We start from the raw sequence: 25,045 nt of genomic DNA, 5'->3' as shown, positions 1-25,045 counted from the left end.
AGACTGTGGGGCTGGACAACGCCAAGTCTTACCGCTCTGCCAGCATTTAGTCTGATCATGTGACTCAATATCCCGCACACATGAGAGGCCTGGCCGCCGCCTCTCTCCGACTGAAGCTGCCCCGCCAAACCAGCTTCTCTCTTCGCCGGGGGCAATCGCGGGGTGCCAGCGCCCACCATGGAAGCGGGGCGCGGCAACACCCCCGCCCTTTCCCCTTGCTCTTTCCCTCGGCAGCAGCAGCAACCCCGCGGGAAGGGCAGATCGCCACCCATCCGCTGATTGCCGCCCCGCCAACTGCCGCCGCATCGCGCGCCCACGTGTCCTCACAGTCGTACCCCTGACAGAACTGCCCAAACGCGCGCACGCGCGGGCGGGGTTGGGGAGAGAGCGCGGCGCGAGACTGTCTGCGCTGGGGGCGGGGCGAAGGCGGTGGCGAGCAAAGAAACGGCCGCACGGTGCCGCCGCCGCTGCGGCGGGTGATGATGTCATTGGCACTTCCGGCGCAGTGACTGAGGCACGCACGGAAGGGGTCGCTGCCAGGAGGGAGCCGCGCCGGAGCGGGCGCGAGTCTGGGAAGGCAGGGTGGGAGACCGAGAGAGCGCTGGGCTGAAGCCGCGCGAGCCGGGTGGCGGCGCGGGGGGGGGCGGGCGCGAGGCAGAGGCGGCCGTTGCAGCACGAGAGGCGCCCGTCGCTGTTGAAGGCGGCGGCGACGACGACAAGTATCGCGAGAGGTGGCGCGGCGCCGACGCTAGAGGTGACCGAGACAGCGGCGGCGGCCCCGAGTGCCTCATCCTGTTTCCCGACCGGACCGCCGGCTCTGAGCGAGGCGGATCGGCGGTCATGGAGAAGGCAGCCGGCGCGGCAGCGGTGGCGGCGGAGGGAGGTGGTGACGGCGGCGACGCTGGGAGCGCCACAGCGGGGCCCGGTCCCCCTGAGGGGCTGTACGGTGGCGCAGGCATCTCGCCGCCGTCGTGCCCGCCTGGGGCGGCGGCGCCTCGGGGGCTAGTGAGGGTGTACGACCTGCTGCTGAGAAAGAAGGTGCCGACGAAGGCAAAGCGGAGTGGGCGGGCGGGCCGGCCGGCCAGCAGCAGCGAGAGCGGCGGCGGCGGCAGCGAGAGCAGCAACAACGGCAGCGAGGAGGAGGAGGAGGAGGAAGACGAGGAGGAAGAAGAAGAAGAAGAAGAGGAGGTCTCTGAGGTACTGCGGGGACGGGCGCCCCCCGGAATGGGGAGAACGGGTCTCCGGGGGCCGTGGGAAGGCTGCGGAGAGGGGGCTGCGCCGCCTGGCCGCTGGGTGGGAGTGTGAGGGCTGAGGGGAGGCCCTGGGGGTTGCCCTACTGATCCGGTTTCATAATTCCTCCCTGCTCCCGCCTCCTCCGCCCCCGCCTCCCGCGGGGATCTGCCGCAGAGGCAGGAAGGGGGCAGCACCGCGCCGCCCCGGGGAGGCCTCGTGGCGGGGCGGGACCAGCAAGCGGGCACTCGGGCACGGTGGGGTGCCGTTGCCCAACCGGGCCTGGTGGGAGGCTATGGCCCGCTCCCCGTCTCGGCAAAGGCGGCGGGAGCCGTTGCCAGTGCCCGCCTGCACCGCCTCACCTTGTGTCCTGTAGGGGGGAGGGGAGGCGGGGGGTGTCCATTTGGTGGGCTGTGGAAAGGATTCGGGTTTGCCCCGGGGCTTGGGGTCTCCCAAGGAGCCTCTGCAGGCAATGGCCTTGTCTCTGGTTTTAGTCATGTGTAGTTTTTGCTGGGCTGTGCTGAAGGGTGCCCCTCAAAGTGCCATATTTTAACTGGGAGCAAAACTGGGAGCAGGAGGGCTTGACCATGGGGAATGAGCCAGGAACACCGGGATTGAGGCTTTGGAGATAAGCCTGAGCTCTGGGTGTGTTGCTAGAAAGCTGTTTGCTCTCAGAGTCATGGGAATAGATCATCTTGAATAAAAGTAGGTGAATTTGCAGCTGAAGCCAACGCTGCCTTAGAGTCCTGGGTATTTTGCTGTCACCCAATGCATTCTCTGAACCTGATGGCACTGTTTCATTGCGATGTTGAAGGAAGCATTGTTCACTTGCTCTCTCTGTTAGGTTTTTCAGGTAGGGATTGCTGGAAAAGGCCTATAGAGACTTGAAGCCCTTTTCTTATTTGCATATATAGTCATACAGTTGCTTTGCTGAGATAGTTTTAATTCTGTAACCTTCTAAGCTGAATATTTACTTCTGCTTTTTTTGAATAGTGTCCTTTAAAAAAGTCTGCTTCAAGCTTGTAAGCTTTTCTTTTAATTTCATTTATTTAATAATTTCATAAGTTCAGCTTTTAAGTGGTATATCTACTTTTGTGTTAGAAATTAAAAAGAGCAGGAAGAAAGAGAAGGAAGAGTCTGATAGGTTTAGGAAAGGGCTGGGCTATGGTGGTGACAGGTTTTTCCATGGTTAAGAAGCACTCTGTTTTATTTCTGCTGCAGTTGATGCAAGAAGTGTTTTATCTAACTTTGGTGAGAAAGATTGCACAAAGTGAGCACGTCTCAATTAACAAGTAGTTATGCCTGGTGTTTTGTTTCTGTAATATTTATTTTTAGGGGAGAGAATACCATCATTTAGGTAAAAGTATTTGAAGTGTAGGACTTGTAAGATGGGCAGCCATGGTCACGGATGTCTTGGACTGTGCCATATAGCAGTCATGTGGATACTTGAAGAGCTCTGTTACTCTTGAATAGAGTCTGAGTTTTGCTGTGGCAGTGTGTTGTGAAGGGATGAAGGCCCTCTAATGATTTAGCAGATGCATTAGTTGACAGTTAAGCATTGAGGTGAGTTGTATGTGAGAGCAACCTTCAACAGAATTTGTGTGAAGTGCAACTTTTAGGCAAAATCTTGTGCAGATTTATTTTCTTGTCCATATCTACTCTTCCAAATGGTGCCTTATACTGGTGGCTTTCGAATGGTATTGCGTATGGCATGATGAGAAACACAGAGACAGCTGAGGAATATGTGTAATTGTAGGCAATGTGAGCCTTGGCTTGTGTGCTGTGCCTTATGTAGCCATAGGTACCTATTTAATATGCTTTAAGAAATGCAGAATGAAAAAAAGTTGATCATTAAAATGTCATGGGGCGGCAGAAGAACACTGAACTTGTGTTTGATGGAATGATATGTGGTTTAGATACTGATAGTTGGGAAGGCAGTTTTGGCATCTGGAAGCTTCCCTGCCGTTTTTATCTTATTCATAGCAAGTGAATTCTTTCCTAGTCTGGATGGTCTGCAATTACATATTAAGCAGGGTTAACTAGTTGATAAAGAAGTTACTGTTAATTGAGTTAATTAAGTTCAGGATATGTGAAATGTGTGCTATCTGCTTCATTTAATAATAATTCTTTTTCTTGATCATTCAGGTTGCTCATAAAAACTGTTCTAGTCTTCCACTGACTTCAGGATGAAATGATGCAGCTTAGTGGAATAGGCACAGCTGAAATCAGTTTTCAGTAATGTGAACACGAGGATGGCCTGATTAATGGTGTGGAGGAGCTAACTTCAAAGTAGTTCACAGTGGGTCCTGGGAAGGAAATGTGTTCTGAGTGTTCTCAGTGAAAGGGAGTTTTCCTTGTCTGAAAGCAACCTGATGTTTAATTTTGGCTTTTAAAAGCTTAACAAAAAATTAGTTTGTGCTTCTGCTGTGGAATTTTTGTTTGGATTTTTTTTTTTTTTTGTTTGAGTTCCAACTTGACATATGCATAGCCTGTGTAGCTTTCAGCAGTTGGATTGTGGTCTTCTGACCACTAGCAAGCTGGAAGGCACACAAAATTAAAAACACACAAAAATTTTTTTGTTTTTCTGTAAATGGAAACTATTGTGGAAACACAGCATAAGATGGTGTTCCCTCTGTCATGGTAACTAAGCCCCAACAGAGCTGCTTGCTGACTCCCCCCCATTGCAATGAGGGAGAGAATCAGAAGGTTAAAAGTGAAAAAAATTGTGGATTGAGATAAAGACAGTTTAATAGGTAAAGCAAAAGCTGTGCATGCAAGCAAAGCAAGGAGTTAGTTCTCTGCTTCACATGGGCAGGCGGGTGTTCAGCCATCTACAGGAAAGCAGGGCTCCGCAGTGAGTAACAGTCACTTGGTAAGACAAATGCCATAACTTTGAATATCCTGTCCTTCCTCCTTCTTCCCCCAGCTTTTATTGCTGACCATCATGTAATCTTGTGTGGAATATCCCTTTTGATCAGTTGAGGTCAGCCATACTGCTCATGTCCCCTTCCAACTTCTCGTGCACCTCCTGCCTTCTCACTGCTGGGGTGGTGTGAGAAGCAGAAAAGGTCTTGACTGTGTAAGCATTGCTCAGCAATAATAAAAACATCTCTGTATTATCCAGAGTGTTTTTCCCCAAATCCAAAACATGGCCCCATAGTAGCTACTCTGAAGAAAATTACCTCTATGCAAGCCACAATCAGCACACCTCCCAAACACTCAGTTCGTTATCTCTGTAAACTTAAGACAGTTTGTCTTAGGCTACTTTTTGCCCTTTACGTGCTTAACACATAAAGAGTTCTTCAGTGTCTCAAGTGAAGTACTTCTAGATTTGACTACTAATGAGACAGCTTTTAAAACTCAAGAGTATAGCAGCAGCAAGTCAAAGGAGTTAAAAACCTGGAAAGACCGTAAATCACAAAAAACCCATAACTGTGAAGACATTGTTTGGCTCAGTTGTTGCTGAGCTGATAGAATGGAATAAAAAGTTGTAATCAGATATTTTCATCTTGGTCAGTTTCTAAACTCTGCTAGGTCTCAGTGTGGAAGCATAAGCACTGAAATTAATTTCAGCTAAACTGAAATTTCATACCAACAACTTAATGAGCTCCTGCTACAATGTTCCTGACAACCTTCAAGGTTGCTTTTTGAAATTGCAGCAAATTACTGTTCGCCAAAAAACAACATTCTAGGTAGCACAGTCCAGTATTGTCTGTAAATGGCAAATTGTCTTTTCATTAACTGCCCAATAATAAAAAGGATGGCAACTCTTTTCAGCACACAGGAAGAAGGATCTTAAGGTAAGAGAAAAATTACTGTAGAAGATCTATACCAGTTTGCATGCTTCCTGGCAGAATTCTGGACTTAGTTTATCAATGATTGTGTACAACAGGCAAAATTGTTTTGTTTTCCTAGAGGTAGTCTCATAAACTGTTTGAAGAGCTGTATTGTTAAATAGGACTGTACTGCCACTTTGATCAGGTGATAACTCACAGAGTCTGTGCATTCAGGCAGTGACATCTTAGATGCTTAAGACTGAGATGAAGGGGCACCTCTATTCTTAATCAGAATTGTGTGAAGAGTGTTGTTGAAGATTACTGTATTCTTGGGCCTGTCTTTTCATTGCGTCCCTCATGGGAAGATGCTTTTACTTCTTAGTGAGGCTTTGTACAGTCTACCTTCCACCACAATTTATCATAACTGATTATTACTACAAAAATACGTGAAAAAAATACACAAAGGTTGAGACTTCCAAGCTTCTTAAAAGAATAATTTTCAGGAGACAAATCGGAAAACCCACACAAATCCCACCCAAAAAAACTGGGGCTGGGAGGAGCATGTTAGATGAATGAAAGTTGACATGCAATATGGAGCTTGAGAACATTATTATTGTTTGAGAACTTTATTATTTGCTCTCTGTTGTGTGGGGTTTTTTTGTTTGTGTTTTGTTGTTGGTGTTGTTTTTTGTCGTTTTGTGGTGACTTTTGTGAAAACATGGTTTAGCAGTTCCTCTGAACAAGCTCCAATAAAAAAACATGCATATTGCAGGCTTCTTGATAGTGCTCTTGTATGTACAGATTTTGTTCAACATCTGTATTCAATAAAGATCAAGTACAAAAAAGAGAAGCCCTAGTAGCAAGTTGATACTTAAAAATCTGATGTCTAGGGTGCATTAGGACTTCTCTTATTAAACATGGAAAGGTGTAATTGTATAATAATAATAATCTGTTTACAAGCTTATTTCAAGTATTTGAATTTACAGAATGTTTGCTGCTGGCAGTGAAGTTTGTAATTGCCTTTCCTAATATATCCGTTTTAATAGTTTGTAGGTTCTGTTTTTTCCTTGAGCAAAGAGTTTTGTGACGATTAGATGTAGAGTAGTCTTGGATTTGTGTGTGTTTCCTTATGTCATTTCTGTAATTTTTTCTGACTAGTGTATTTTGTTACTGGATTCTCATATGACATGCAAATGAGCTTTCCTAAACATAATCCTCAATAATGTTAGTCATACCTGAAAGTGCTACCTTATGCAAAGAATGTTTTTTAGACTTCTTGGCTGTTTATTAAGCCTTCTTGGTTTTACTTGGACCTCATGGCTGCTGCAAATAAAAGTTCAGGGTTTTTTTCAGCTGCATTTGAATTAGTAATTAAACTAAATTAGATTAAATGAATAAAACAATATGCTACTGGTCCTTGAAAATTTCTTTGTGCAGAAGAAGGTACTCTTAACTATTTTAGCTTCACATATAAGGTGTTAATCTGAAAATATGGGCTTACTGGTGTGATTTCAAGAACGTCACAGGCACATGGTTGTAATACTTAAATTGTAAAAGACTTTAACAGCTTAAGTGTTAACGAAAGATGTTATTTTATAAGTTGTTGGGTTTTTTAATCCCAACTGTCTTAATTAGAATCCTGGAGTAAGGCTTTTGGCTTCTGCTAAAGAGCCAGTAAGTCATGCTTGACCACTGTATGATACATGCTCTGTGCTACCATTACTTTCATCTTCTTGGGGTCTCGTCTTGTCTTGGGGTCTCGTCTCGTCTTCAAATACAAGACAGAACACACAACTAGTTGGGCTCTGGCCTTTTTAGTGTGTGACATCCTGGTACACACAGTCTCATATTCTGACTCGTTTATGCTGTAATTCTTATGCTGTAATTTTTGTCTGACAGTTTTTTCCCCGTATCATTTTGTTTCTTCCCTTCAAAACAAGAAATAATAGTAAAATCCTTTAGGGAAAAAAGCAAGCGTGTGTAAGACCTAAGGTGATTTTGGCATTTTCCTCATCAATATAGTTAGTACAATGTATAACATGGTATAGCAATATTTACCATACATCATTTGAACTGACATGACTGGAAAAACAGATAAGGCACAGGGGCGTTCATGGCAGACTGCTTTTCCATCGCTAGAAATAACCTTTTTGTGACACTTCAGAAACCCCAGTCCTCACCTCTATATTGTATACTCCCAACACAAAGCCCACTCTTAGAGAAAATATTTTAACTAAGTAGGTCCTTCAAGTGAGTTTTTTTGTTTTACCTTGCGTGAGGGATGTGGTAAGTATTATATGATGTAATATAACTGTTAGGAGTTTAGCTGTATCTGAAGATGAGTAGAATTAGAGATTGCCTGGAAACATGTGGAGGATGCTTCTCAGAAATGCCTGACTTAACAGGGCTGAGAAGGCTGTTGGTAGGTGAATCCTGCAACCATATTTCAGAACAGTGAAATCTGCTGTAACTGACCACAGGAGGCATTAGCCCAAGATATTTAATATCCCTTCCTTCTTTTTCACTAGAGTAAGTTCCAGCAAAATCAGCTTGGAATACTGGAATAATGATTTGGCTGGCTTTGCCATTCCTGGCTAACCATCTTTCAGTCATTATTGGCATCACCTTGTAGATGATATGGCCTCTTATCTAAGGATTTACATTAATAGAATTCATATGCTAGTTAGGAGATTGAATGTACTGTTACTGGCTGAGGTGCTAAGCAAGATTTAGTGCCTACATGTGCATGACCAAGAATCTAGGTATGTAGAGCTAGTAGATGATGTCTGGTTAGACGTAGCATATTGTAGAATAAAAGTGTGTTTTGTGGTGTTTGTTTTTTTTTTTTTTGTCTACTCTACTTAATTGAAGTTATTAATGAATATATGGGTTTAAGAAGTCCCCTGCATAAAATGACCATGTCAGAAGGTGGAGTTGGATATTGGTGGTACCATGTCAATTTGTTTACTTCCTCAGATATTTCTTCAGGAAATGTCCATATAAATCTAACTTCTGTGTGCAGGCAGGAGCCAAACACCCAGTATTTAATGTTAATAATTTAATTCTTTAATTATATTGCTGGAAAAGATTTAGTGGAGATGAGAGAATTTCCTCATCTGTCAGATTTGAAGGCAAATGGGATTATGCATGTTTGTTTTTTCCTCTGTCTGCATTTTAAAAACAAAGCTACTGTGCTTGTTTAGGATATGGCTGATTTGGAAACTGAATTTAAGAATTGAAAAAGTCAATGCTGCATATCCAGGATCAGTAAGAAGGCTTTCTTTTCAAAGTTAAAGAAACAAGGCCTTTTCACTTTGAGTTAAATAATCAAATTGCTGTTGGTTTTTTTTTTTTTTATAGTCTATTAGACCATTTGAGGCAGCATTGGTGGTTGCCTTGGTAGGCTTTGTATTTTTTTTTTTTTTTTTTTCTGAAATGATGTGCTTCAGGTTTCTTAATGGTATGGTATTTTAGTGACTAAGTTGAAATAGTGTCATAAACATGTGCTGTAACTGTAGAGCTTCTGCAGCTGTGTGGGGTTTTTGTCATGTCAGTGATTTTTGATTTTTTAAGAATAAATGCTAAGTGTGTGGGTGGGGGAAGGACTTAATGCTAGCAAATAGTTTGGATAAGGTCATTTAGGGGGGGAAAAAAGAAGTCTTCCTTAATGTGTGGTTAGCTAATAGTTGTGTACCAGGCTAAAAAAAATCAGCAATGAAACCATGTCTTTAAAAAAACCAAACCAGTATGTCTTTATTATATCTATCTTTGTGCTTGCAATATTTTCTTTTAGGCTGAATATTGTAACTATGATTTTGTTTGCGTTACTCAAAACAGGTTTTGACAAATTCAAATTACTGGTCTTTGATGTACAGGTGTTTTTCCTCTGCTGTATTTTAGCTGAATCCTCAAGCCTTAGGAGTATTATGGTGTATTCTAGGAAATAAACAAAACCTTGTTGGTTTTTTTTGTTTTGTTTTGGTTTGGTTTTTTTTTTTTGTTTTGTGTTTTTTTTTTTGTTTGTTTGTTTGTTTTTTGGTTTTGTTTTGTTTTTTTCTCCCCCCCCCTAATTTTCCTGCCCTTCCACAATATCTTACCTTGAATTAGGTCTCTGTGGTGTTAATCAAGAATGGATAATGTGTCCAAATATGCAGCTATTCAGATGATAGAAGTGGAACTAAAAAGAAGTTTGGAGTATTAAGAAGTATAATGAAATGTCGCTATTTAGAGTATCAGTTTGGGGTTTTGACTTCCATTCTCCTCTAGTTCAACTTGAAATAGTTAAGAAGTTGAGTGTCTGGATTAATTGTTTTAGGTTAAAATTAAAGGTATCTTTAACGAAGTAATGTGACTTCTTTTAGGTGACAACCAATGATAGGACAAGGAGTAATGGGTGCAAACTGGAACAAAAGAGGTTCCAGTTAAATTTGAGAAGAAACTTCTCAGTGAGGGTGACGGAGCACTGAAACAGGCTGCCCAGGGGGGTTGTGGAGTCTCCTTCTCTGGAGACATTCAAAACCCACCTGGACACCTTCCTGTGTAACCTCATCTAGGTGTTCCTGCTCTGGCAGGGGGATTGGACTAGATAATCTTTCAAGGTTTCTTCCAATCCCTAACATTCTGTGATTCTTTCTACTGCTGGGGAGGTTACCTTGTCTTTGGGCTCAGATTTGTTTCCACTTAGTGAAAACAGTGATTGTTTGTAAGCCTGTACATCTGTCCTTCTTTGCAGGAACTGTTTTGTGGAATATAGCCTCAGCAGGAGAACATCTGAAACCTCTCTCTAGGGAAGGGAGTGGTTCAGAGCTAACAGAAGGAAAGTCATTTTTATCCTCCCAGTTTTTCCAAACACAAGAATAGAACTAAATACTTTTTAAAATGAGAATTTGGAGGTCTTAAGTACATTTGTGTCTGGCACGTATTGGGTGACTCACATGCTTTCCTGTGTCTGAGCCTTTACAGTTTCAAAACTTTAGGTATTCCTCTCTGTTTCAGTCTTGTCCTGGAATTTTCCTTTTTATGCTGTTCTGCAGGTGTGAATTGTTCTCCTCCACAGAACAGTGAACAGTGCTTTAATGAAGTTTAATTTTTAAACTCATTATGTGACTTAGCTTTTTTCCTGAAGTGTTTGTTGTTGTTCAGCTTTTGTGTCAGTGTGCATACTAATCCCACTGAAGTTGGAGGAATCGTGCTTCTAGGAATGTTGCAGTCAACACACTGCCCCTCCCTCCTCTCCAAAAAAACCCCACAACAAACAAAAACAAAACAACAGCAAAAAACCCAACCAAACAAATAAAAACCCCAAAACAACAAAAAAAGCCCAACATTCATTGCTCTTCCCGGCCACTTGGGAAAAAATCTTGTTGAAAAAAGCTCGGCAACAGAAAAAACATGTTTATACTCAATCAGTTCCTTGATCCAGTTTGTCAGACAGTCGCACAAGAGCTTCTGCTGACACAGGGAAGAGCCAGGAGCTATTCATTTAAATGCCTGTCAAATAAATACTTGTGTCATCTTTGAGGACCCAAATTTTTGCATGAAAGTGATAAGTGGTCCTCTTGATGGTTCCTTTGGATCTTCTGTTTGAAAACACCTCATACAGTCTTGGAAAGATAAATTGCGTAGAAATTTCTTTTACATGCGGTTTTAAAATTTGAAAGCTTCTTGACATCAAATCAGCCTTGACTCTTTCTTTGTCTCTGGTATTTGTTAAGGTTTTTGAAAGCAGCATATTGAGGATGGGGAGAAAGAGGAACAAAGCAGTATTTTCCTAAAATGTCACCATACTTTTAAGTATCACCATCACTGCTTTTATGTCACTTAGTGCAGTGCAGCAAAGGAGTCGCATAGTATGCCGTCTAGCATGAAATAGTCACAAAACGTGGTTGTCATTGGTATGGTAATTGTAATATGAACAACCAAGCTAGTTTAAAGAAAGAGCGCTTACCATATTAACAGTCCGCTAGATAGATGAACATATGCCTTCTGCCCACCTAAGTCACTAACAAAAGTGAAAGTTGGCATAACAGCATGCTGGTATTTTTGTGAAGCATCAGCTTGATGAAGGATCTCCTCAGTGATAAATACAGTGGCAAACTTCATGTGCTAAACTTTCAAAAGGGCTTTTCTGGAGCCCATGTGCATGGGAAATATTTGTGCTTCTACAAGAACTTATGTGTAAAATCACTGTAAATTTATTTGTGTCTTTGAATTGAGGTGGGTTTTCAGAAAGGTGCTAGTAAGTGCACTGAAGTTGGATTCTGCAAAGATATTTAGGATACAGGATGGCATAATTAGTTGATCTCTTAACCTAGCTCTGTTAAGAGTGGGGAATCTCTTCCTTTGAGCTATTCCCAGCTGTGTATTTACACTGCTTGTGTTTTGCCAGCTGTCTTTGGAGTGGGTCATTGGCCTGTGATCTGTCTGGAAGGTAGTGAAGTGGGTACCAAGGGGGAAAGGAAAAGAGCTGTGTGGAGTTTTTTGTTTGATTAGTTTTTCAGTCTGGAACTGAGGTGTTATATCAGGTTGGGACATGCCTTGTTCGCTTTTATGGGGCTTCATAGATTGTCTTCAGCCAAGCATTGATGAAACAACTCTGCCAAGCACAGCGTTTGTTATATAAGTTGATATAGATGCTAATTCCTTCTCTGGTTTGAAACTACTGTGTGCTGTCCTCTCCCAGCATTGCTTAGTTATGTCAGTGAATGACCAAAGCCTTGATTAGCTTGCAGATTATCTTCATTAATTTCATGTACATTACTGGTATTGAAGAAGCTCTGAAGTAGTATTACCTAGTTAGCACTTGCTGGTGTGAAATAGACTTGGAATAAGCTTAGCAGTAGTATTCTCAATGGACTTAATGTAAATAGCCCCTGTTTTTATGTATTAAAAAATCACCAGAATGTTTTTAAGACAGGCAGATGTCTTTGGTGGTGGCTTTCATTGGTATCCTGAGATGGATATTACAGAGTATGCAGTCTTTCCAACTCATTGGAATACTTATTAATGGGAGTAACTTCCGCAATGTATGTGGTAACACAAGTATTGGGTACACAGTCTGGGACATATTAAAATTTTTTCTTAACTTTTTTGAACTTCCAAAGCATTTTTTAAGATTTTGTCTTAGTAGAATAATGCCTTTATACTCTGTGTGTATGCTAAAATTTAAATACAAACAGTGGAGTGTAGGAACGAAATAAGGACTCAGCAAAACAAGTCGATTCAATGTGAATCACGCTAAAGCCATTTATTACAGAAACAAGTCTCCTTATATGCGTAACTATATTTTAATCACGCGTCCACGCTCCAAGCATGGATTCACTAAATGAGTATCGTGGGCTGTCCATGCGCTGGAGTCTCACTGATGATATGTCCGATGATTCACGCCACGCCAGGACCCCGGTGATTGAGGAACGCCCCTCTCTCTCACAGCAGATTCTGTTCTCAGCTTCTCTAAGAGGCCTTGAGATTCCTTTGAGCCTGACTAATTCAGCAACAAATCTTTATCTATCAAAACCCCTCCACAGTGGAGGAGAGGTTCTGCTATGGGAGGGGGTGCATGTGTGTTGGATTGAAAGGGGAACTCATCCTCAGCAGTCAGGGTGGTGAGTGTTGTCTAGCTGTGCTGCTGAAGACTGCCAAAGACTCTTCGGTTTTGGACTCTTGAAAACCTTTATGGTTAGTTTTCAGCTAAAATCAGGCTCTTACTACAAGTGCATCTTGAATTGAGGAGGGCAGATGTTTGTGATTTCTTAAATATTCTGGTAATCTAAGATGAACTGAATCTGTGATTTTATTTCTGAAGACCCAGCAGAGCTGGGGAACAAGAGGTATTGAACTCCAGTGAACAAGCACTGTTGAGCTAGAGGTATTTCAGGCTGGCAGCTGGTTAAGCTATGCTGTGCAGTCCTCTGTGTTTACTGTGTTCAGGAAATGCTGTGTATTCCACTGTGCAGTCTGCCGTCTGTGTTGATCTTCCAAGTAGCTTCAGATGAAACAAGAAGTGAACAATCATATTAAAATAATATAGTGAACACAGAAGTCTCTCATTGTTTTTATTCAGCTGATATATTTCTCCTTCAGACTTTTGTAACAGCTGGTTCTCTGTTATATTCTAGGTTTGGTATTACTGTCAATTAGTGAAGTAGGTATTTTGGTGGGTTTAGTCCATGAACTTGAAGATGCCAGCAAAGTAACTGATTATTGGGAGCTTTGTAAAAGAAAACTTGTTTCCATGACGTTAGCATAGATCTCAATCTGATGTGAACCAAGTCCAAATTCATTATGAACAGCCCACCTGAAAGCAGAGCTGTTAGAACAACTGTCTGGTTTACAGCTGGGAAAATGGAGACAAGAGCATCCTGATACAGCAGATTCTGGATTAAAATTTGACATAGAGTTACTTTATATCAATGTTCTTTTGGTTAGGTTATTATGCATAGAAGAAAATGATGGATTTAGCCACTTTAAAGGGGGATGAGACTTTGATCTAGAAAGTGGCTTATTCTGGTTCAAGGCTTCGTAACTCCTTGTGGGGAATGTAGTTGCACTTAAACTACTCAGGAACTTCCAGTGGCTTACAGCTGTTGACTGTAAAAAGTGCTTAGGTTTAAAACATCAGACAAGTTCCAACGTGTTTTCACAATTGAAGAACTGGAAATAAGGAACTGGCTGCTTGCATGTTGCATTCAGTCCTTTTTATGGTTATAGAGTCTTACATTATTATTTGTTCAATGTGTTCTGTGAGTGCATAGCTAAAATTGCCAAAATAGGTCATGTTAGAGCAGGTATAAGAGAGAACCTCTATATTTTGGACCTTGCTTACAAATATTAACCAGGTGAAAATAAAGAACAACTTTGCCTGAAGTAGCTGTGTTCTCCTACTTGTGTACCAAAGAGTGTCCAGATATATCATGTGTTCAAAGAGGATGGTTTTGACATTGTACAAAAATTCTCACATGCTAATGTAAAGATTTCTTGCATTAGTACCTAGCTTAGAATTCAAGAAGCGCTAGTAGGGATGTTGTTGAACTGTATGTGACTCCCACATGTGAGAAATTTTTATTCTGTTTAGAGGCCATACAAATACTGCTTACATTATACATCACATTCCTGTCACCACTATTTCACATGTGAAGTGAGAAAGGAATATATTTTACTTGATTTGAAGAAGGATCCTCCCTGTCCCAAATGGCTGTCTTTGCTGAATGTGTTTGCTGTCTTTCATGTGTTTAGCCCAAAGCCAGATTTCTTCAGTGCATTGGAAGTTCTTGGACTAAAGGCTTGGAACATTGTGTTACCTACTGAAAAAATGGACTACTTGAAGTGAAGAACTGAAAGGAATTTCTTACAGGAAGCTCCTTTTAGATAAGAAATTGTGCCAATAATTTTACACTTCAAATGGAAAACACTTTTTAAATGCTTAGTTAATGCTATGTAAGTTTGTCCCACTTCTGTAGCTTTGTGTCAGTTTTATTTGAATTTGCATGGGCAGCTCCCCCTTAAGGAAATTGTAGGGACTTCTCTAATAATTAGATAGAAAATGTACTGGATAAATAAGGAGATGAATCTGCAGGAATATTTCTTGCCCTACTTGTTTTTTAATGATATTCTAGTTTAGTCCATCTTAAGGGCAGTGCTATATTTGAATAAAGATATGTTCTTACCTCCTTCTTCCATGTTTAGGTTTGCCTTAGAGAATTGAAATCCAAAATAATAGGGCTGATGTAAACACTTACTGGGGAGGAAGGCTCTTAGCTGATTAGAAGCGTTTCTCTTACTCTGCCAGCATGCTGCTTACTAGACTACAAAACTCTATTTAGGTGTTGGTTTCATTTATGCATAGATGAAGACTCATTTCAGAAATATTTTTGTTGTGCAGTGGCCTTCTGTTTAGAGATGGATGGTGTAAGGACAAGAGGCTGCTAATAGAATTTAAGACTGTTAACTTGTGAGTCTTGAGTGTTGCAATCTCACTTTAGATAAAGCTAGTTTTTGACATCACTTTTTTGAGAGTTCCTGGAAAAAGTGCTGTAAGCTGGATGCGTTTTCTTTGAGCTTACAGCTGCTTTTGCTGAATCTTTATAGTTTCCTGATCCTTCCTGGCATTATGTTGCCAACTTTTTTCAGTTGTGGGAGTGACTGCCTTTTTTTTTTTTTTTTTTACTGACCCTTGAATGAGAAATCTTTGAAATAGTACTGCAGTGTGAATGCCAATATCGCTCGACTACTACTGGGAGGAGAAAATAGCTATTTGAAAAGGGTTCTCTCTGGATGTGGAGTCATCATCTTCCCTGATCTTACCAGAAACTGATAGTGCATGCAGGCTGCCAAGTATATTTTGCTAGAATAGTGCTTCTGTTAAGGGAGAGCAGTTCTGAGAAGGAGTGTGTGAAGGAAATCAGGCAGCTTTATCCCATCAGACAGGTTATGAACATCCAAGTCTGTCAACAGTCAGTCTTAATAGCTTATGTTTTTTTTTTTTTTTTGTAGTCTTCTAAATTGACGTACAAAGCTCCTGGTGCGTTTATCTTAGTACCTTTAGAGGCAGTATAGTACAGAGACCTTTCAAAGATACTAGTTTACTTGGGGCTGTGGGAAGCCTAGGTCTCAGGAGTACCACATTAGGGCCTCTTGAGGAATACAATTTCATGCTGTCCAGCTCTATATGCTTAGCAAAATGAGTAAAATTTAATGAACAGAAAACAGGACAGTCTCAAATGCCTTGGTAGGCAGGGTAAAGAATATGCTGGACAGAAATAAAAATAAGTCTTGGGAGAAAGCTTATTTTTTCTGTGGGAGCCTTGGACAGTAAAGAAGTTGTTATATAGTTGTTTCAGAAGAAAAACATGCAAATTCTTTATAGAAAGGTTTGCTTATCTGGGAGGAGATAACAGCTGAAACAAGGGTGATATGATAATAAGGATAGGCAGAAAGAATCATCTTTTGATTGTAAAACTCAGTGCTTCACTGCAGTTTTTGGCAGAAAAGTTTGAAATGCCCCCCCGCCAAATTATAAAGATAAGAGAATAAAGATAAATTAGACTAATAGTGTGTATTAAAACTGGTAGGTTTTATCAGGTTAAATTTACCTCTCACAACAATAAAACATAAAGGAATAGAGTAGATCTCATTAGTTTTAAATTCACTAAAGCACCTACATGAAGGATCTTGGAAATACAGTCTGCCTGACAACTGTGAAGATGTGATAATTGGAAGAAGTGAAGTAAAGGAGAACAAGATGCTATGTGAAATAGTTAAAGCATGTGATGGTTGTGACTTCCTGAGGTTTGGCTTGAGACTGACTTGATTTTATGTAATCACTTATGACTGAGGATCAAGAGTAAGGAGTTTGAATCTGTCTGGAGAGACAAATGGCAACAATATGTTTAAAGCATTTTTTTAATATTGGCATATAAATGAGGAACCTTAGAAAATGCACAAAAATATGACTATAAACTACTACTAAGTAGAGGTCATGCTTTTATAGTTTAAAATATTTTAAATTAAAAGTAAATTGATATCAGAAGTAGCAGAGTGAAGAACATGCTTAGTGTCTTAGTGGTTATCTGAATTAGCTAATAGAGTGGTGAAAGGTGTGTGCACAGACGAGGATATGGTTCCAAATGAAGGTGGATAAATATTAGTGGAATTTTACAAGGCATTGAGCTTATCTGGGGGAGTTATGTACCCTGTTTGGGGAAACATTAAATTCTGACTTAGCAGGTTTTGAAGAAACTTCTGTTTTTACTCTCAGATCAGATTGGAAGACCTTGGCTAAGTCCAGCAAAATGAATGTGGGTAGGAGTCTCATCTCTAAAAAGTGAAGAAATGGACCAAACACAAGTCTTAAGGCTAGTATTAGCAGGAGGAGGAGGAGATCCACCAGTAGGTGGTGTATAATTGTGTGTTATTTTGAGTTGTTTACTCGTTAGTTATGTCTCCAGATAAGTTAGGTTTCTTGCCTTTTTTTTTCCTCTTCTTGTGGTAGTTTGAAGATGATTACAGTGACTGCATTGTATTATTTAGTATAGAATAGAATCATAGAATCATTTCGGTTGGAAGAGACCCTCAGGATCGTTGAGTCTAACTATAACCTAACCTAACTCTAGCACTAAACTGTGTCTCTAAGAACGCTGTCTAAATGCCTTTTAAACACCTCCAGGGATGGTGACTCCACCACTGCCCTGGGCAGCCTGTTCCAATGCCTGTCATGCCTTTCCATGAAGAATTTTTTCCTAATATCCAATCAAAACCTCCCCTGGTGCAACTTGAGGCCATTTCCTCTTGTCCTGTCACTTGCTACTTGAGAGAAGAGACCAGCACCCTCCATGCTACAGCCTCCTTTCAGGTAGTCATCCACAGCAATGAGGTCTCCCCTTCCAGCAGCCACCACTGTGATACGTTTTTGGGAGACACATGCTCCTAGATTTTGATAAGGTTGGTTGATTTTACGTGCTATTTTGGTGATCTACTTTTGCAACCTCTAAGACAGAATAAAGTAAGTCCAGACTACAAAAAAAAAAAAATCATCTCTTTGGAGTGCGATGACTTGTGAAGACATTGGGTTCATTTTGTTGTTTACTCTGTAGGTCACTTCTTGTCCTACACAGGTTTTTGTTGCTCTCCCCTTAAGCAGTAATTGAAGTGCTCTTCAGCTACCAGCGATGAAGCTTGGGACAGAAGCTATAAAAGGTTGAGTTCTCTGTATTGTATCGCCATATTTACTGTTTTCCTGCTGTTGACTTGGATGTTCCTCTTGTCCACATAATCCTTCAAAGAGAAGTTTGAAGCAGCCTTAGAAAAGCTATCCGAATAGTAGTTGTGCCATTGAATGCTTCTCTAGCATATAAACAACTGCTTATGTGTCTTACGTATTTTTGTTTTGTGTTAGAAGAGGAAACTCGATCATTTGAGAAGTTTTAATAATGGGGTTTTCCTTTATGTAGACTGCTTCTTTATGTCATGGGGATTTCTAATCCATGTGAACTAAGTCTTCTCTCTGCAAGTGTATCATGTCATATTCAACACTTTCAAATGTATTTTGTTTGCGGTAGGTGCTTCAGTTTTCAAGGTATTTCAGTAGTGGGTTTTTTGCATCTTGGTGCTTTACACTTAGTGGAAAGTAGGGATGTCACAAAATTTCTGTTGGAGACCCACCCTACTTTTTGCTCTGAATGCTCTGGGCAACTTAACTGATTCTATCTGAGGTCGTCTTTTTAGGGCTGTCTACTTACTGCTGGAAAGAGAAATACTTGGGAAGGTCATGCTGAGGGCCATAACTGAATTATACTTTATACTGTATTTAAGGGCTATTTTAAACTCTGTTGCCTTCTCAAAATGATTTGGGGTTTTTTAGTAATTAATGCACCTCATGGTTCTGCTGAATAAGGTGTTAGCATCTGTGTTGGACACAGTTTAAACAACCCACCCTTGACACTGAGCTCTGTGACTCTGAGAGCACACAAAAAGTGTGTTTATATGCTTTGGGACAGTTGGTGACCAGTACTGCTTGATCAGCTGTAACTAGATAACAATGTGCTTTTGTGATATAAGTGTGGGAATCGTCTGATCAATTGTTTAAATGCTTATATTTCTGAGTGCCAGAATCTGTCTCGGATCAATTGTCAAAATGCTGGTGATTCAGGGTGATGTAATCTGAGTGATGCTATTTCAAGTTTAGTGGTGGCCTGTGAAGATACTAGAAGATTGAACTAGGCATTAAAAAAAAGTCTGCTAGGTCTTGAGCGTTTATGTACTTTATCCTGCATGAACAATTGTGTTCTAGTGGATGCTTTTATTCTTTGGTCAAATTGTACAGTTTTCACTAAGCTTTAGTTACAAGTGCTATATCGGGAGCATAGCATAGAGTAAACCGAACTTGATTAATACTTGTCCCTGGCTTTGTCTTTCAGTACTATCTCAGGATTCTCTTTGGTCTAACACACTTCAGTGTATTGTGAAATAGGGCTTTTTTCCCCCTGTTTTTAAGCAGTGCTGTGCTAAGTTTGTCTCTTCAAGCTGTACCTCTCCTGCCTTCTGTGTGTGGAACATAAGGGCTTTTCTGTGGTTTAGGCTTGCAGAATGTAAGGGATGGTAGTAAAAAAAACATGGATGTGCATGCCTTGGACAGCTGCTTTGTTTTAAGGTACCATGTGTTCAGAAGAAAAGGCAGCTTTTTATTACTGGATAGTAGTAGATGAGAATGCTTAGTAGATCATGCCCTTCGTAGCAATGCAAAATAAAGGTAATAAGCTGTCAAATAGAAGCTGGGATGGTTCTGCAAGATAATTTTTTTTTTTCCTAAAAACAGCTAATTAAAGCAATTCATAGAGCTGGGCTTGAAAGCAAGGTAAAAAAAAGATTTGTGGTTACTTTTGCAAAACTTGAAAATATGCTTATGTATCTGTGTTGAAGACCCAAAATAACACAGTAGAAATACAAGAGAAATTAATTGTGGACATCTAAATAGGGTTTTTGTTGGTTTTGTGTTTGAGGGTTTATTGTTCATGTTTTGGGTATTTGTTTTTCTCCTCCCCTGCTGATACTTTTCTTGCAGGAATGGAAGCCTGCATTAAAGTCTTTATGTTTTACTGAAGTTGGGAATGGGCTTTTTGGAACTTGGTATTCCATGCTACAAATAATTTTTAATTACTAAGTGAAGCGGTGGATGCTAAGTGGCAAATGAATGGTTCTTCCTTAGCCTGAACCAGAGGGCTGCAGATGAAGGTCAGCCAGGAGAGAGGAGGAGATGAGGAAACAGGAGCATAAATGAGATTTAAGTATCAGGATTTTTAGTGTGACTAAAACACAGATGTTGAGTGTGACTTGCTTTCAGTGGAATATTTAGCTGGCTTAGGTTTGCCCTCGTTGCTCACATGTAGAACCTGTCTACTTGTGGTGTTTTTGATGGTGTTAACACAACTTGAGAAGTTCTGAACTTTTGGTTATGGTTTTGTAAGTTAATTTATGTTGTTGCAGACAGAACTCTGCCATCTTCCAAGTGGGACTGGAGGTGGTTCAGCTTTTGAGGCGAGCTTGTCTCTTCCTCTCATCTTACATTTGTTCTGTAAAAATTGAGTTTGCCATGCAAACCTAGTATACTGTGTTATGCTATCATTACATTTGAAAATGTTTTCAGTGTTGTCGTATGTAAAGTGTCTTAGTGCTGAGTTACCTGTTTTCTGCATTTTCTGTGATAGAAGGTATTTGTTAATTCTTTCTGATACTTGAAAGACTGACATTTGTGTATAATTGCTAGGCTGTATGTACACAGGATCTATTGCAAGGGGCTGCTAAGGGTTTTACAGATGCTGACCTAAAAGCACTTATTGAAAGGAACCGTGGAATTTTGTCCTGCGATTCCTTGCATGGAAACCAGTTTCCCGTGGAAAGCAGGCTGTGATATGTAGTTGTATGATGCATTTCCCTCAAGGCAGCTAAGTCTTCTGTGAATCTTCTTGACTATGTAATGCAAGATTGCTGAGCCTTCACTTTCATAGGTAGACGTGCCCCTTAAAGTTTGATGGGAAGTCAGGAAGGCACTACTGGAAGTGATCCTGCATAAAGTACCATTGTTAAAACAAACCTGAGTGGATTGAGGTCTGCTGTAAAGGTTGGCAATTTTCTTCTCCTTGGAGGCAACCTCTAACAAGGATAAGTCATTAGCTATTTTTGTGTGTCTGTGTTTGTGTGGTTTTTTTAAGAACTTTTTTTTTAAAGCCAACAGCTGGCTGAATAGCAGATAACTGATAAATCCAGCCATTACTATTTTAACTTGTCCAGTGTAATACCTCTGAAAGAAAACCTGACCAGCTGGACAGGCAAAATGCAAGCAAGAGTTCAGTAAGGTATTTGATGAATGGCATAAAATTCTTCTGTGATGTTAATTATGTAGGACATAAGTTCTGAAAACAGGCTCAAGACAAGTCAGTGTCAAAAAGAACCCATAAAGGAGATGCTCCTTGAATTAATTCTAGTAAAATAGTGTAAAATCTGAGGTGTTTCCTAAAGTGGCAATGTTCATGGACCATGTGGGCAAGTGTAGATTTTTTGTAAAACTGGGGACTTTTTGGTGAGTAGGTCGTATTTCCCATTTTTTTATTTTCTATTAGAGAACATGATTTTTTAGCAGTAGAACATAGCTGTAGCTAAAATCTAGGCTGATCAACTATAGATTCTCTTTGAGATGTTAGTAGTTGATCTGGTCAGCTGACAAAAACTTGCTAAGAACATTCTTTCTGTTGAGAAAGTATTCGTCCAATTAGAACACTTTTTTTTTTCCAAAAATGATGATTAAAAAAAAATTACTACTAGCATTCCTTCAAGTCAAAATGTGAATTTAAATTCCTTGTCCACTAGACCCATTTATGCTCTGCTGAAATGAGCTCATGAGGGAGAAAATTTTTGCAGGGTTGACAAGATTTATTATGCTGTATTTTTTTAACTGAAAATTAAATATTCTGAGAGCTGCAGGGAAGATTGGTCAATGATTTTGACCTGTTATGTGCAGAATGGCTATCACTGTCACCTAGTGTTTTAAGGAGCTACCACTTGATGTTTTGAGTGAAGCAGAGAAATGTGGAGATGATGATGGTTCTTGAAACCACCCCATGGAGATCTTATTTCATGTGATCAATACCTTGTTATTAAAGCTGATGGTGCTTGGGCAGGACCACAGTTGTAGTGAAGCCTGAGGAACAAGGGAGTGGGGATCCTGGCTGATCTGTCTGCTGTCACTTTCCTGTCATGCCTTCCATGAGGACGGTCTTTCCTAAGGTGCAGGCCTGTTTCTGAAGCCCAGAGATGTCACTGTCTCTGAGGCTCTGCAATGAAGTGAGGCTTGGAGATGTTGTTTGGAGTGGTGTGTGGGGAACCTTTCTTAACTGACTACCAGTTCACTTGGGTGGAGCTGGCTTGTTAGATTCTAGTAGTCTCCATGATGTGATGTTCATAATGTTACCTGAAAGTGATTCATTTTTCTGTTCAATGGTGACTTTACTGTTTTCCTTTATTATTGGATTTGCAGGCTGTTTCTAGAATCCTTGGCCACCCTGCATTGCCCTCAAGCAGTAGAGGAGAAAAGGATGGGGTGGTTGGAAATGCAGTAAAATAGTTGATGGTGCTGCAGTTAGGATGGGTTAGTTGATTTAGGAGGTTTTGCTGTAGTGGTTTGCCAGATCATAGCACAGAAAAAATGTGGGCCATGCCATAGAACAGCTTAATCTAAGAGCTGGTGTTCTTGAACAGATTTGAAGGGTTTGTTTTGTTATCAAGAGCAGTTAGAATAGGATGGCAGTAAATAGACTCAGGGAACACCACCCAAAGTGGATTTGTGAACTTTGAGTCAGAATGAATATGTAAAGTGGCTCCAGCAATGCTGATGTGTCCCCAAATGGTCTGTCAGACCCTCTCAACATAACATGACTGGCATCAGGCCTGTGTACTGGGAGGAAACATTGTGGAGCTCCAGCTGGGAGATCTACCTCATGGATGCAGCTGGGTGAGACTGCGCTCCCAGTTTTGGTGGCCACTTGGGCGAGTCGTTTGAGACCTCTGCAACACTTAAAAGCTCTTCCTTCTGTGTGTTTGTGAGTCAGGGGGCTTTGGGCAGGCCCATTGTGCTGAAACTGTGGGTGGCAGAGGGGGTAGATCAGGAGAAGCATCAATCACTGAATTAATGACTAGGGAAGGGTGGTGAAATGTATTATTAAAAACCTACAGGGAAGCTGGTTTCGTTAGGGATTTTCCTTATTCGTTCTTTTGGGTTTTATTTTTTTAAATACTCAGGTGCGCTTTGGAAGACCCAAGCAGAAGGTGGAGGCGCTGGCTGGGGGCTGCCGGCGGGGCGCTCCCTGTGGTGGGGGGAGCGGGACGGTGCTGTACCGGGGCCGCCGCGGCATCCTCCGCGCTAGAGTGGTAGGTGCCGACTCTGCGCGGAGTGGAACAGTCCATTTCCTGTTCCCGTGCGGGCAGCGGCGGGGAGCGAGCGTGCTGCAGCCGGCAGCCCATCCGCCCGTCCCAGCCACGGCGGGGGCCGGGAGGGAAGAAGGGAGTCATGGCCGGGCGGTGAGGCACGGCGGAAGTGGCGGCTTCCGTGATGGAGGCGTATGTGTTGGAGGACATCCTGGAGGTAGGGACGGGCGAGGGCTCCAGAACAAAGGGGTGTGCGGGGTCGGCTGGGTGAGGCGGCGGCCGAGCCCCGGGAAAGCACCCGGCCGCGGGGCCCCTGCCGGAGGCGAGGCTGGGCCGCGGAGCGGGGGCGCGGGGACCCGGGGAGCCCGGCTGCCCGCTCTCTCTCCCGCCGCAGGGCAGGCGGGCCCCTGCGGCCCCGCAGCCAGCCGGGAGTTGGCTTTGGATGCAAATGCTCACTTGGGGCCTAGGTTGGAGCATGGTGCCACCACGACAGCCGCCCACCCCTCGTCTCTCAGGGCTTTTCCCAGCACGGTGTCTGTGGTCGGTTTTTAGCTGGGTGGCTGAAGGGGCTGAACACCGGTGCTCCACGTATTCACTGTGTGTGGGGGTTACATTTACTGGAGTGTCGCTGGGGGAGGAGAGAGGCCTTCTGTGCCTTGTGGAGTGCTGCATGATCAGTGAGTGTTAACTGGAGTCCCTGTGTGTGTTGGAGCTGACATTGCAGTAAGATTGCTACAGCCTTTAGCCTTCTGCAAAACAACTCGTTGTCATAATTTTTTTTTTTTTTTTTTTGCCAGTGCTTCTGCTTCTTGCACTGAGTATGTGTTAGGACTGTATAATTACTGTGTTGCCAATATGCTTAAGTACAGTCTGCATTTACTTCCTCTGCAGTAGATCCTGCATAATGGCATTTTTCCTTCTTGAAACTGAAATTTGAAAATTTTCAGCCAAATGATGGGAAACTGCCTAGGAATATTAAAGTGGAACTTCTGTTTAAAGTGAAGCAGATCTTGATTCCAGATTGTATTAGCAGGTAGTAGCTGTAATAGTTCAAGGAAGTCTTTGCTGCTGCTGTGTTTTTTCTGGTTTTGCAAGCAAAAACATGTTTTCATTGCCAGATGACTTTTCAAAATATTTGCATGTAGTCTTTATGGTGACAAGAAGCTGCTATCCTACTAGCTGCTGTCAAAATTCAGACAAAACAGTGCTTTCAGCAATGCTTATCCTTAGTTTTTTAGTTTCCTTAATGATCATACTTCCATTGCTTTTATGTTGTTCTGAAGTATTAAAGTAACAGAGGTACTTTAGTGTTGGTGTTAACTTCCTTGTGAACATTGGAACTGTTTAACATAATTACATCCAGAATGTTTATACAACTTCTCAGTTTGTGTTTAAGAAACTGATACAGATGGATGAATGTTTTTTACCACTTTCTACCTGTGTCACTAGGTGTCTGGTGAGTTAGGAAGCCCAAAAACAAACTGGGCTTTCTGCCATCAGACCAACATTTTGGTGCTTCACTTGTTGAATGTTGAAAGCTTTTTCGTCTTGCCTGCTTACGGACTCATCCGTCCAACTGTTCCTGTCATGTGCAGCTCCATAGTATGTAAAAATAGTAAAATACTTGGTGTTTAATGTTCTTGTTTGGAAAGGCAACTCACAAATTAATTGTGTCAGTATAGCAGTATTCTGGGTTTGTGTATGTGAACTAAGCAATTCTGTCTTGCTTCTTGAGGTAGGATGCAGTGATTTTGATAATTTCATCACACATTCTTTTCATGGTCAGAAGACCAGTTGTAGTCACGTAAAACACACTTAAAAAATCAAGTTACCATATGGCTTGTCTGACTTTAGATATATTTAAACTACGACTGAATTAGTTGTTCATGAATCTCTGAAATACTCTGATAGCAGTAGAGGCTGTTCATAATTTCTGAGTGCCCTAGTAGAATTGGAATTGTCTAGCATTCCTGGTGGGGATTCAGAAGTAAAAATTGATTGTCCCAAGGCTCGTTTCTATTGTACCTTAAAACACACACCATGAACACATTGTTAAATTTTTCTATTTTAGGACTTCTTTTTCCCCAATATTTCTTTATTATCAGAAGATAAAACTAAAATAGCTC

General features: G+C 41.5%; 1 protein-coding gene across 10 annotated transcripts in view; it reads left to right on the top strand.

Moving 5' to 3' along the window:
- Nucleotides 1–510: 510 nt before the first annotated feature.
- ANKRD17 (ankyrin repeat domain 17) overlaps nucleotides 511–25,045 on the top strand; it is a 97,371-nt gene continuing 72,836 nt past the window's right edge. For 4 of the 10 annotated variants that reach the window (XM_065061664.1, XM_065061661.1, XM_065061662.1 and 1 more), the window contains exon 1: nucleotides 512–1,197. In XM_065061664.1, coding sequence (XP_064917736.1) covers nucleotides 841–1,197 — 357 coding nt within the window. In that variant the 5' untranslated portion in view covers nucleotides 512–840. Of the gene's footprint in view, nucleotides 1,198–22,947; nucleotides 23,137–25,045 lie in introns of those variants that run through there. The other 6 variants (XM_021289964.2, XM_021289959.2, XM_021289956.2 and 3 more) reach the window with 3 other exon arrangements.

This window comes from Columba livia, chromosome 4 (assembly GCF_036013475.1).
Source record: "Columba livia isolate bColLiv1 breed racing homer chromosome 4, bColLiv1.pat.W.v2, whole genome shotgun sequence".
Classification (NCBI taxonomy): Eukaryota; Metazoa; Chordata; class Aves; order Columbiformes; family Columbidae; genus Columba; species Columba livia.
This window is presented reverse-complemented; position numbering and strand designations above follow the sequence as displayed.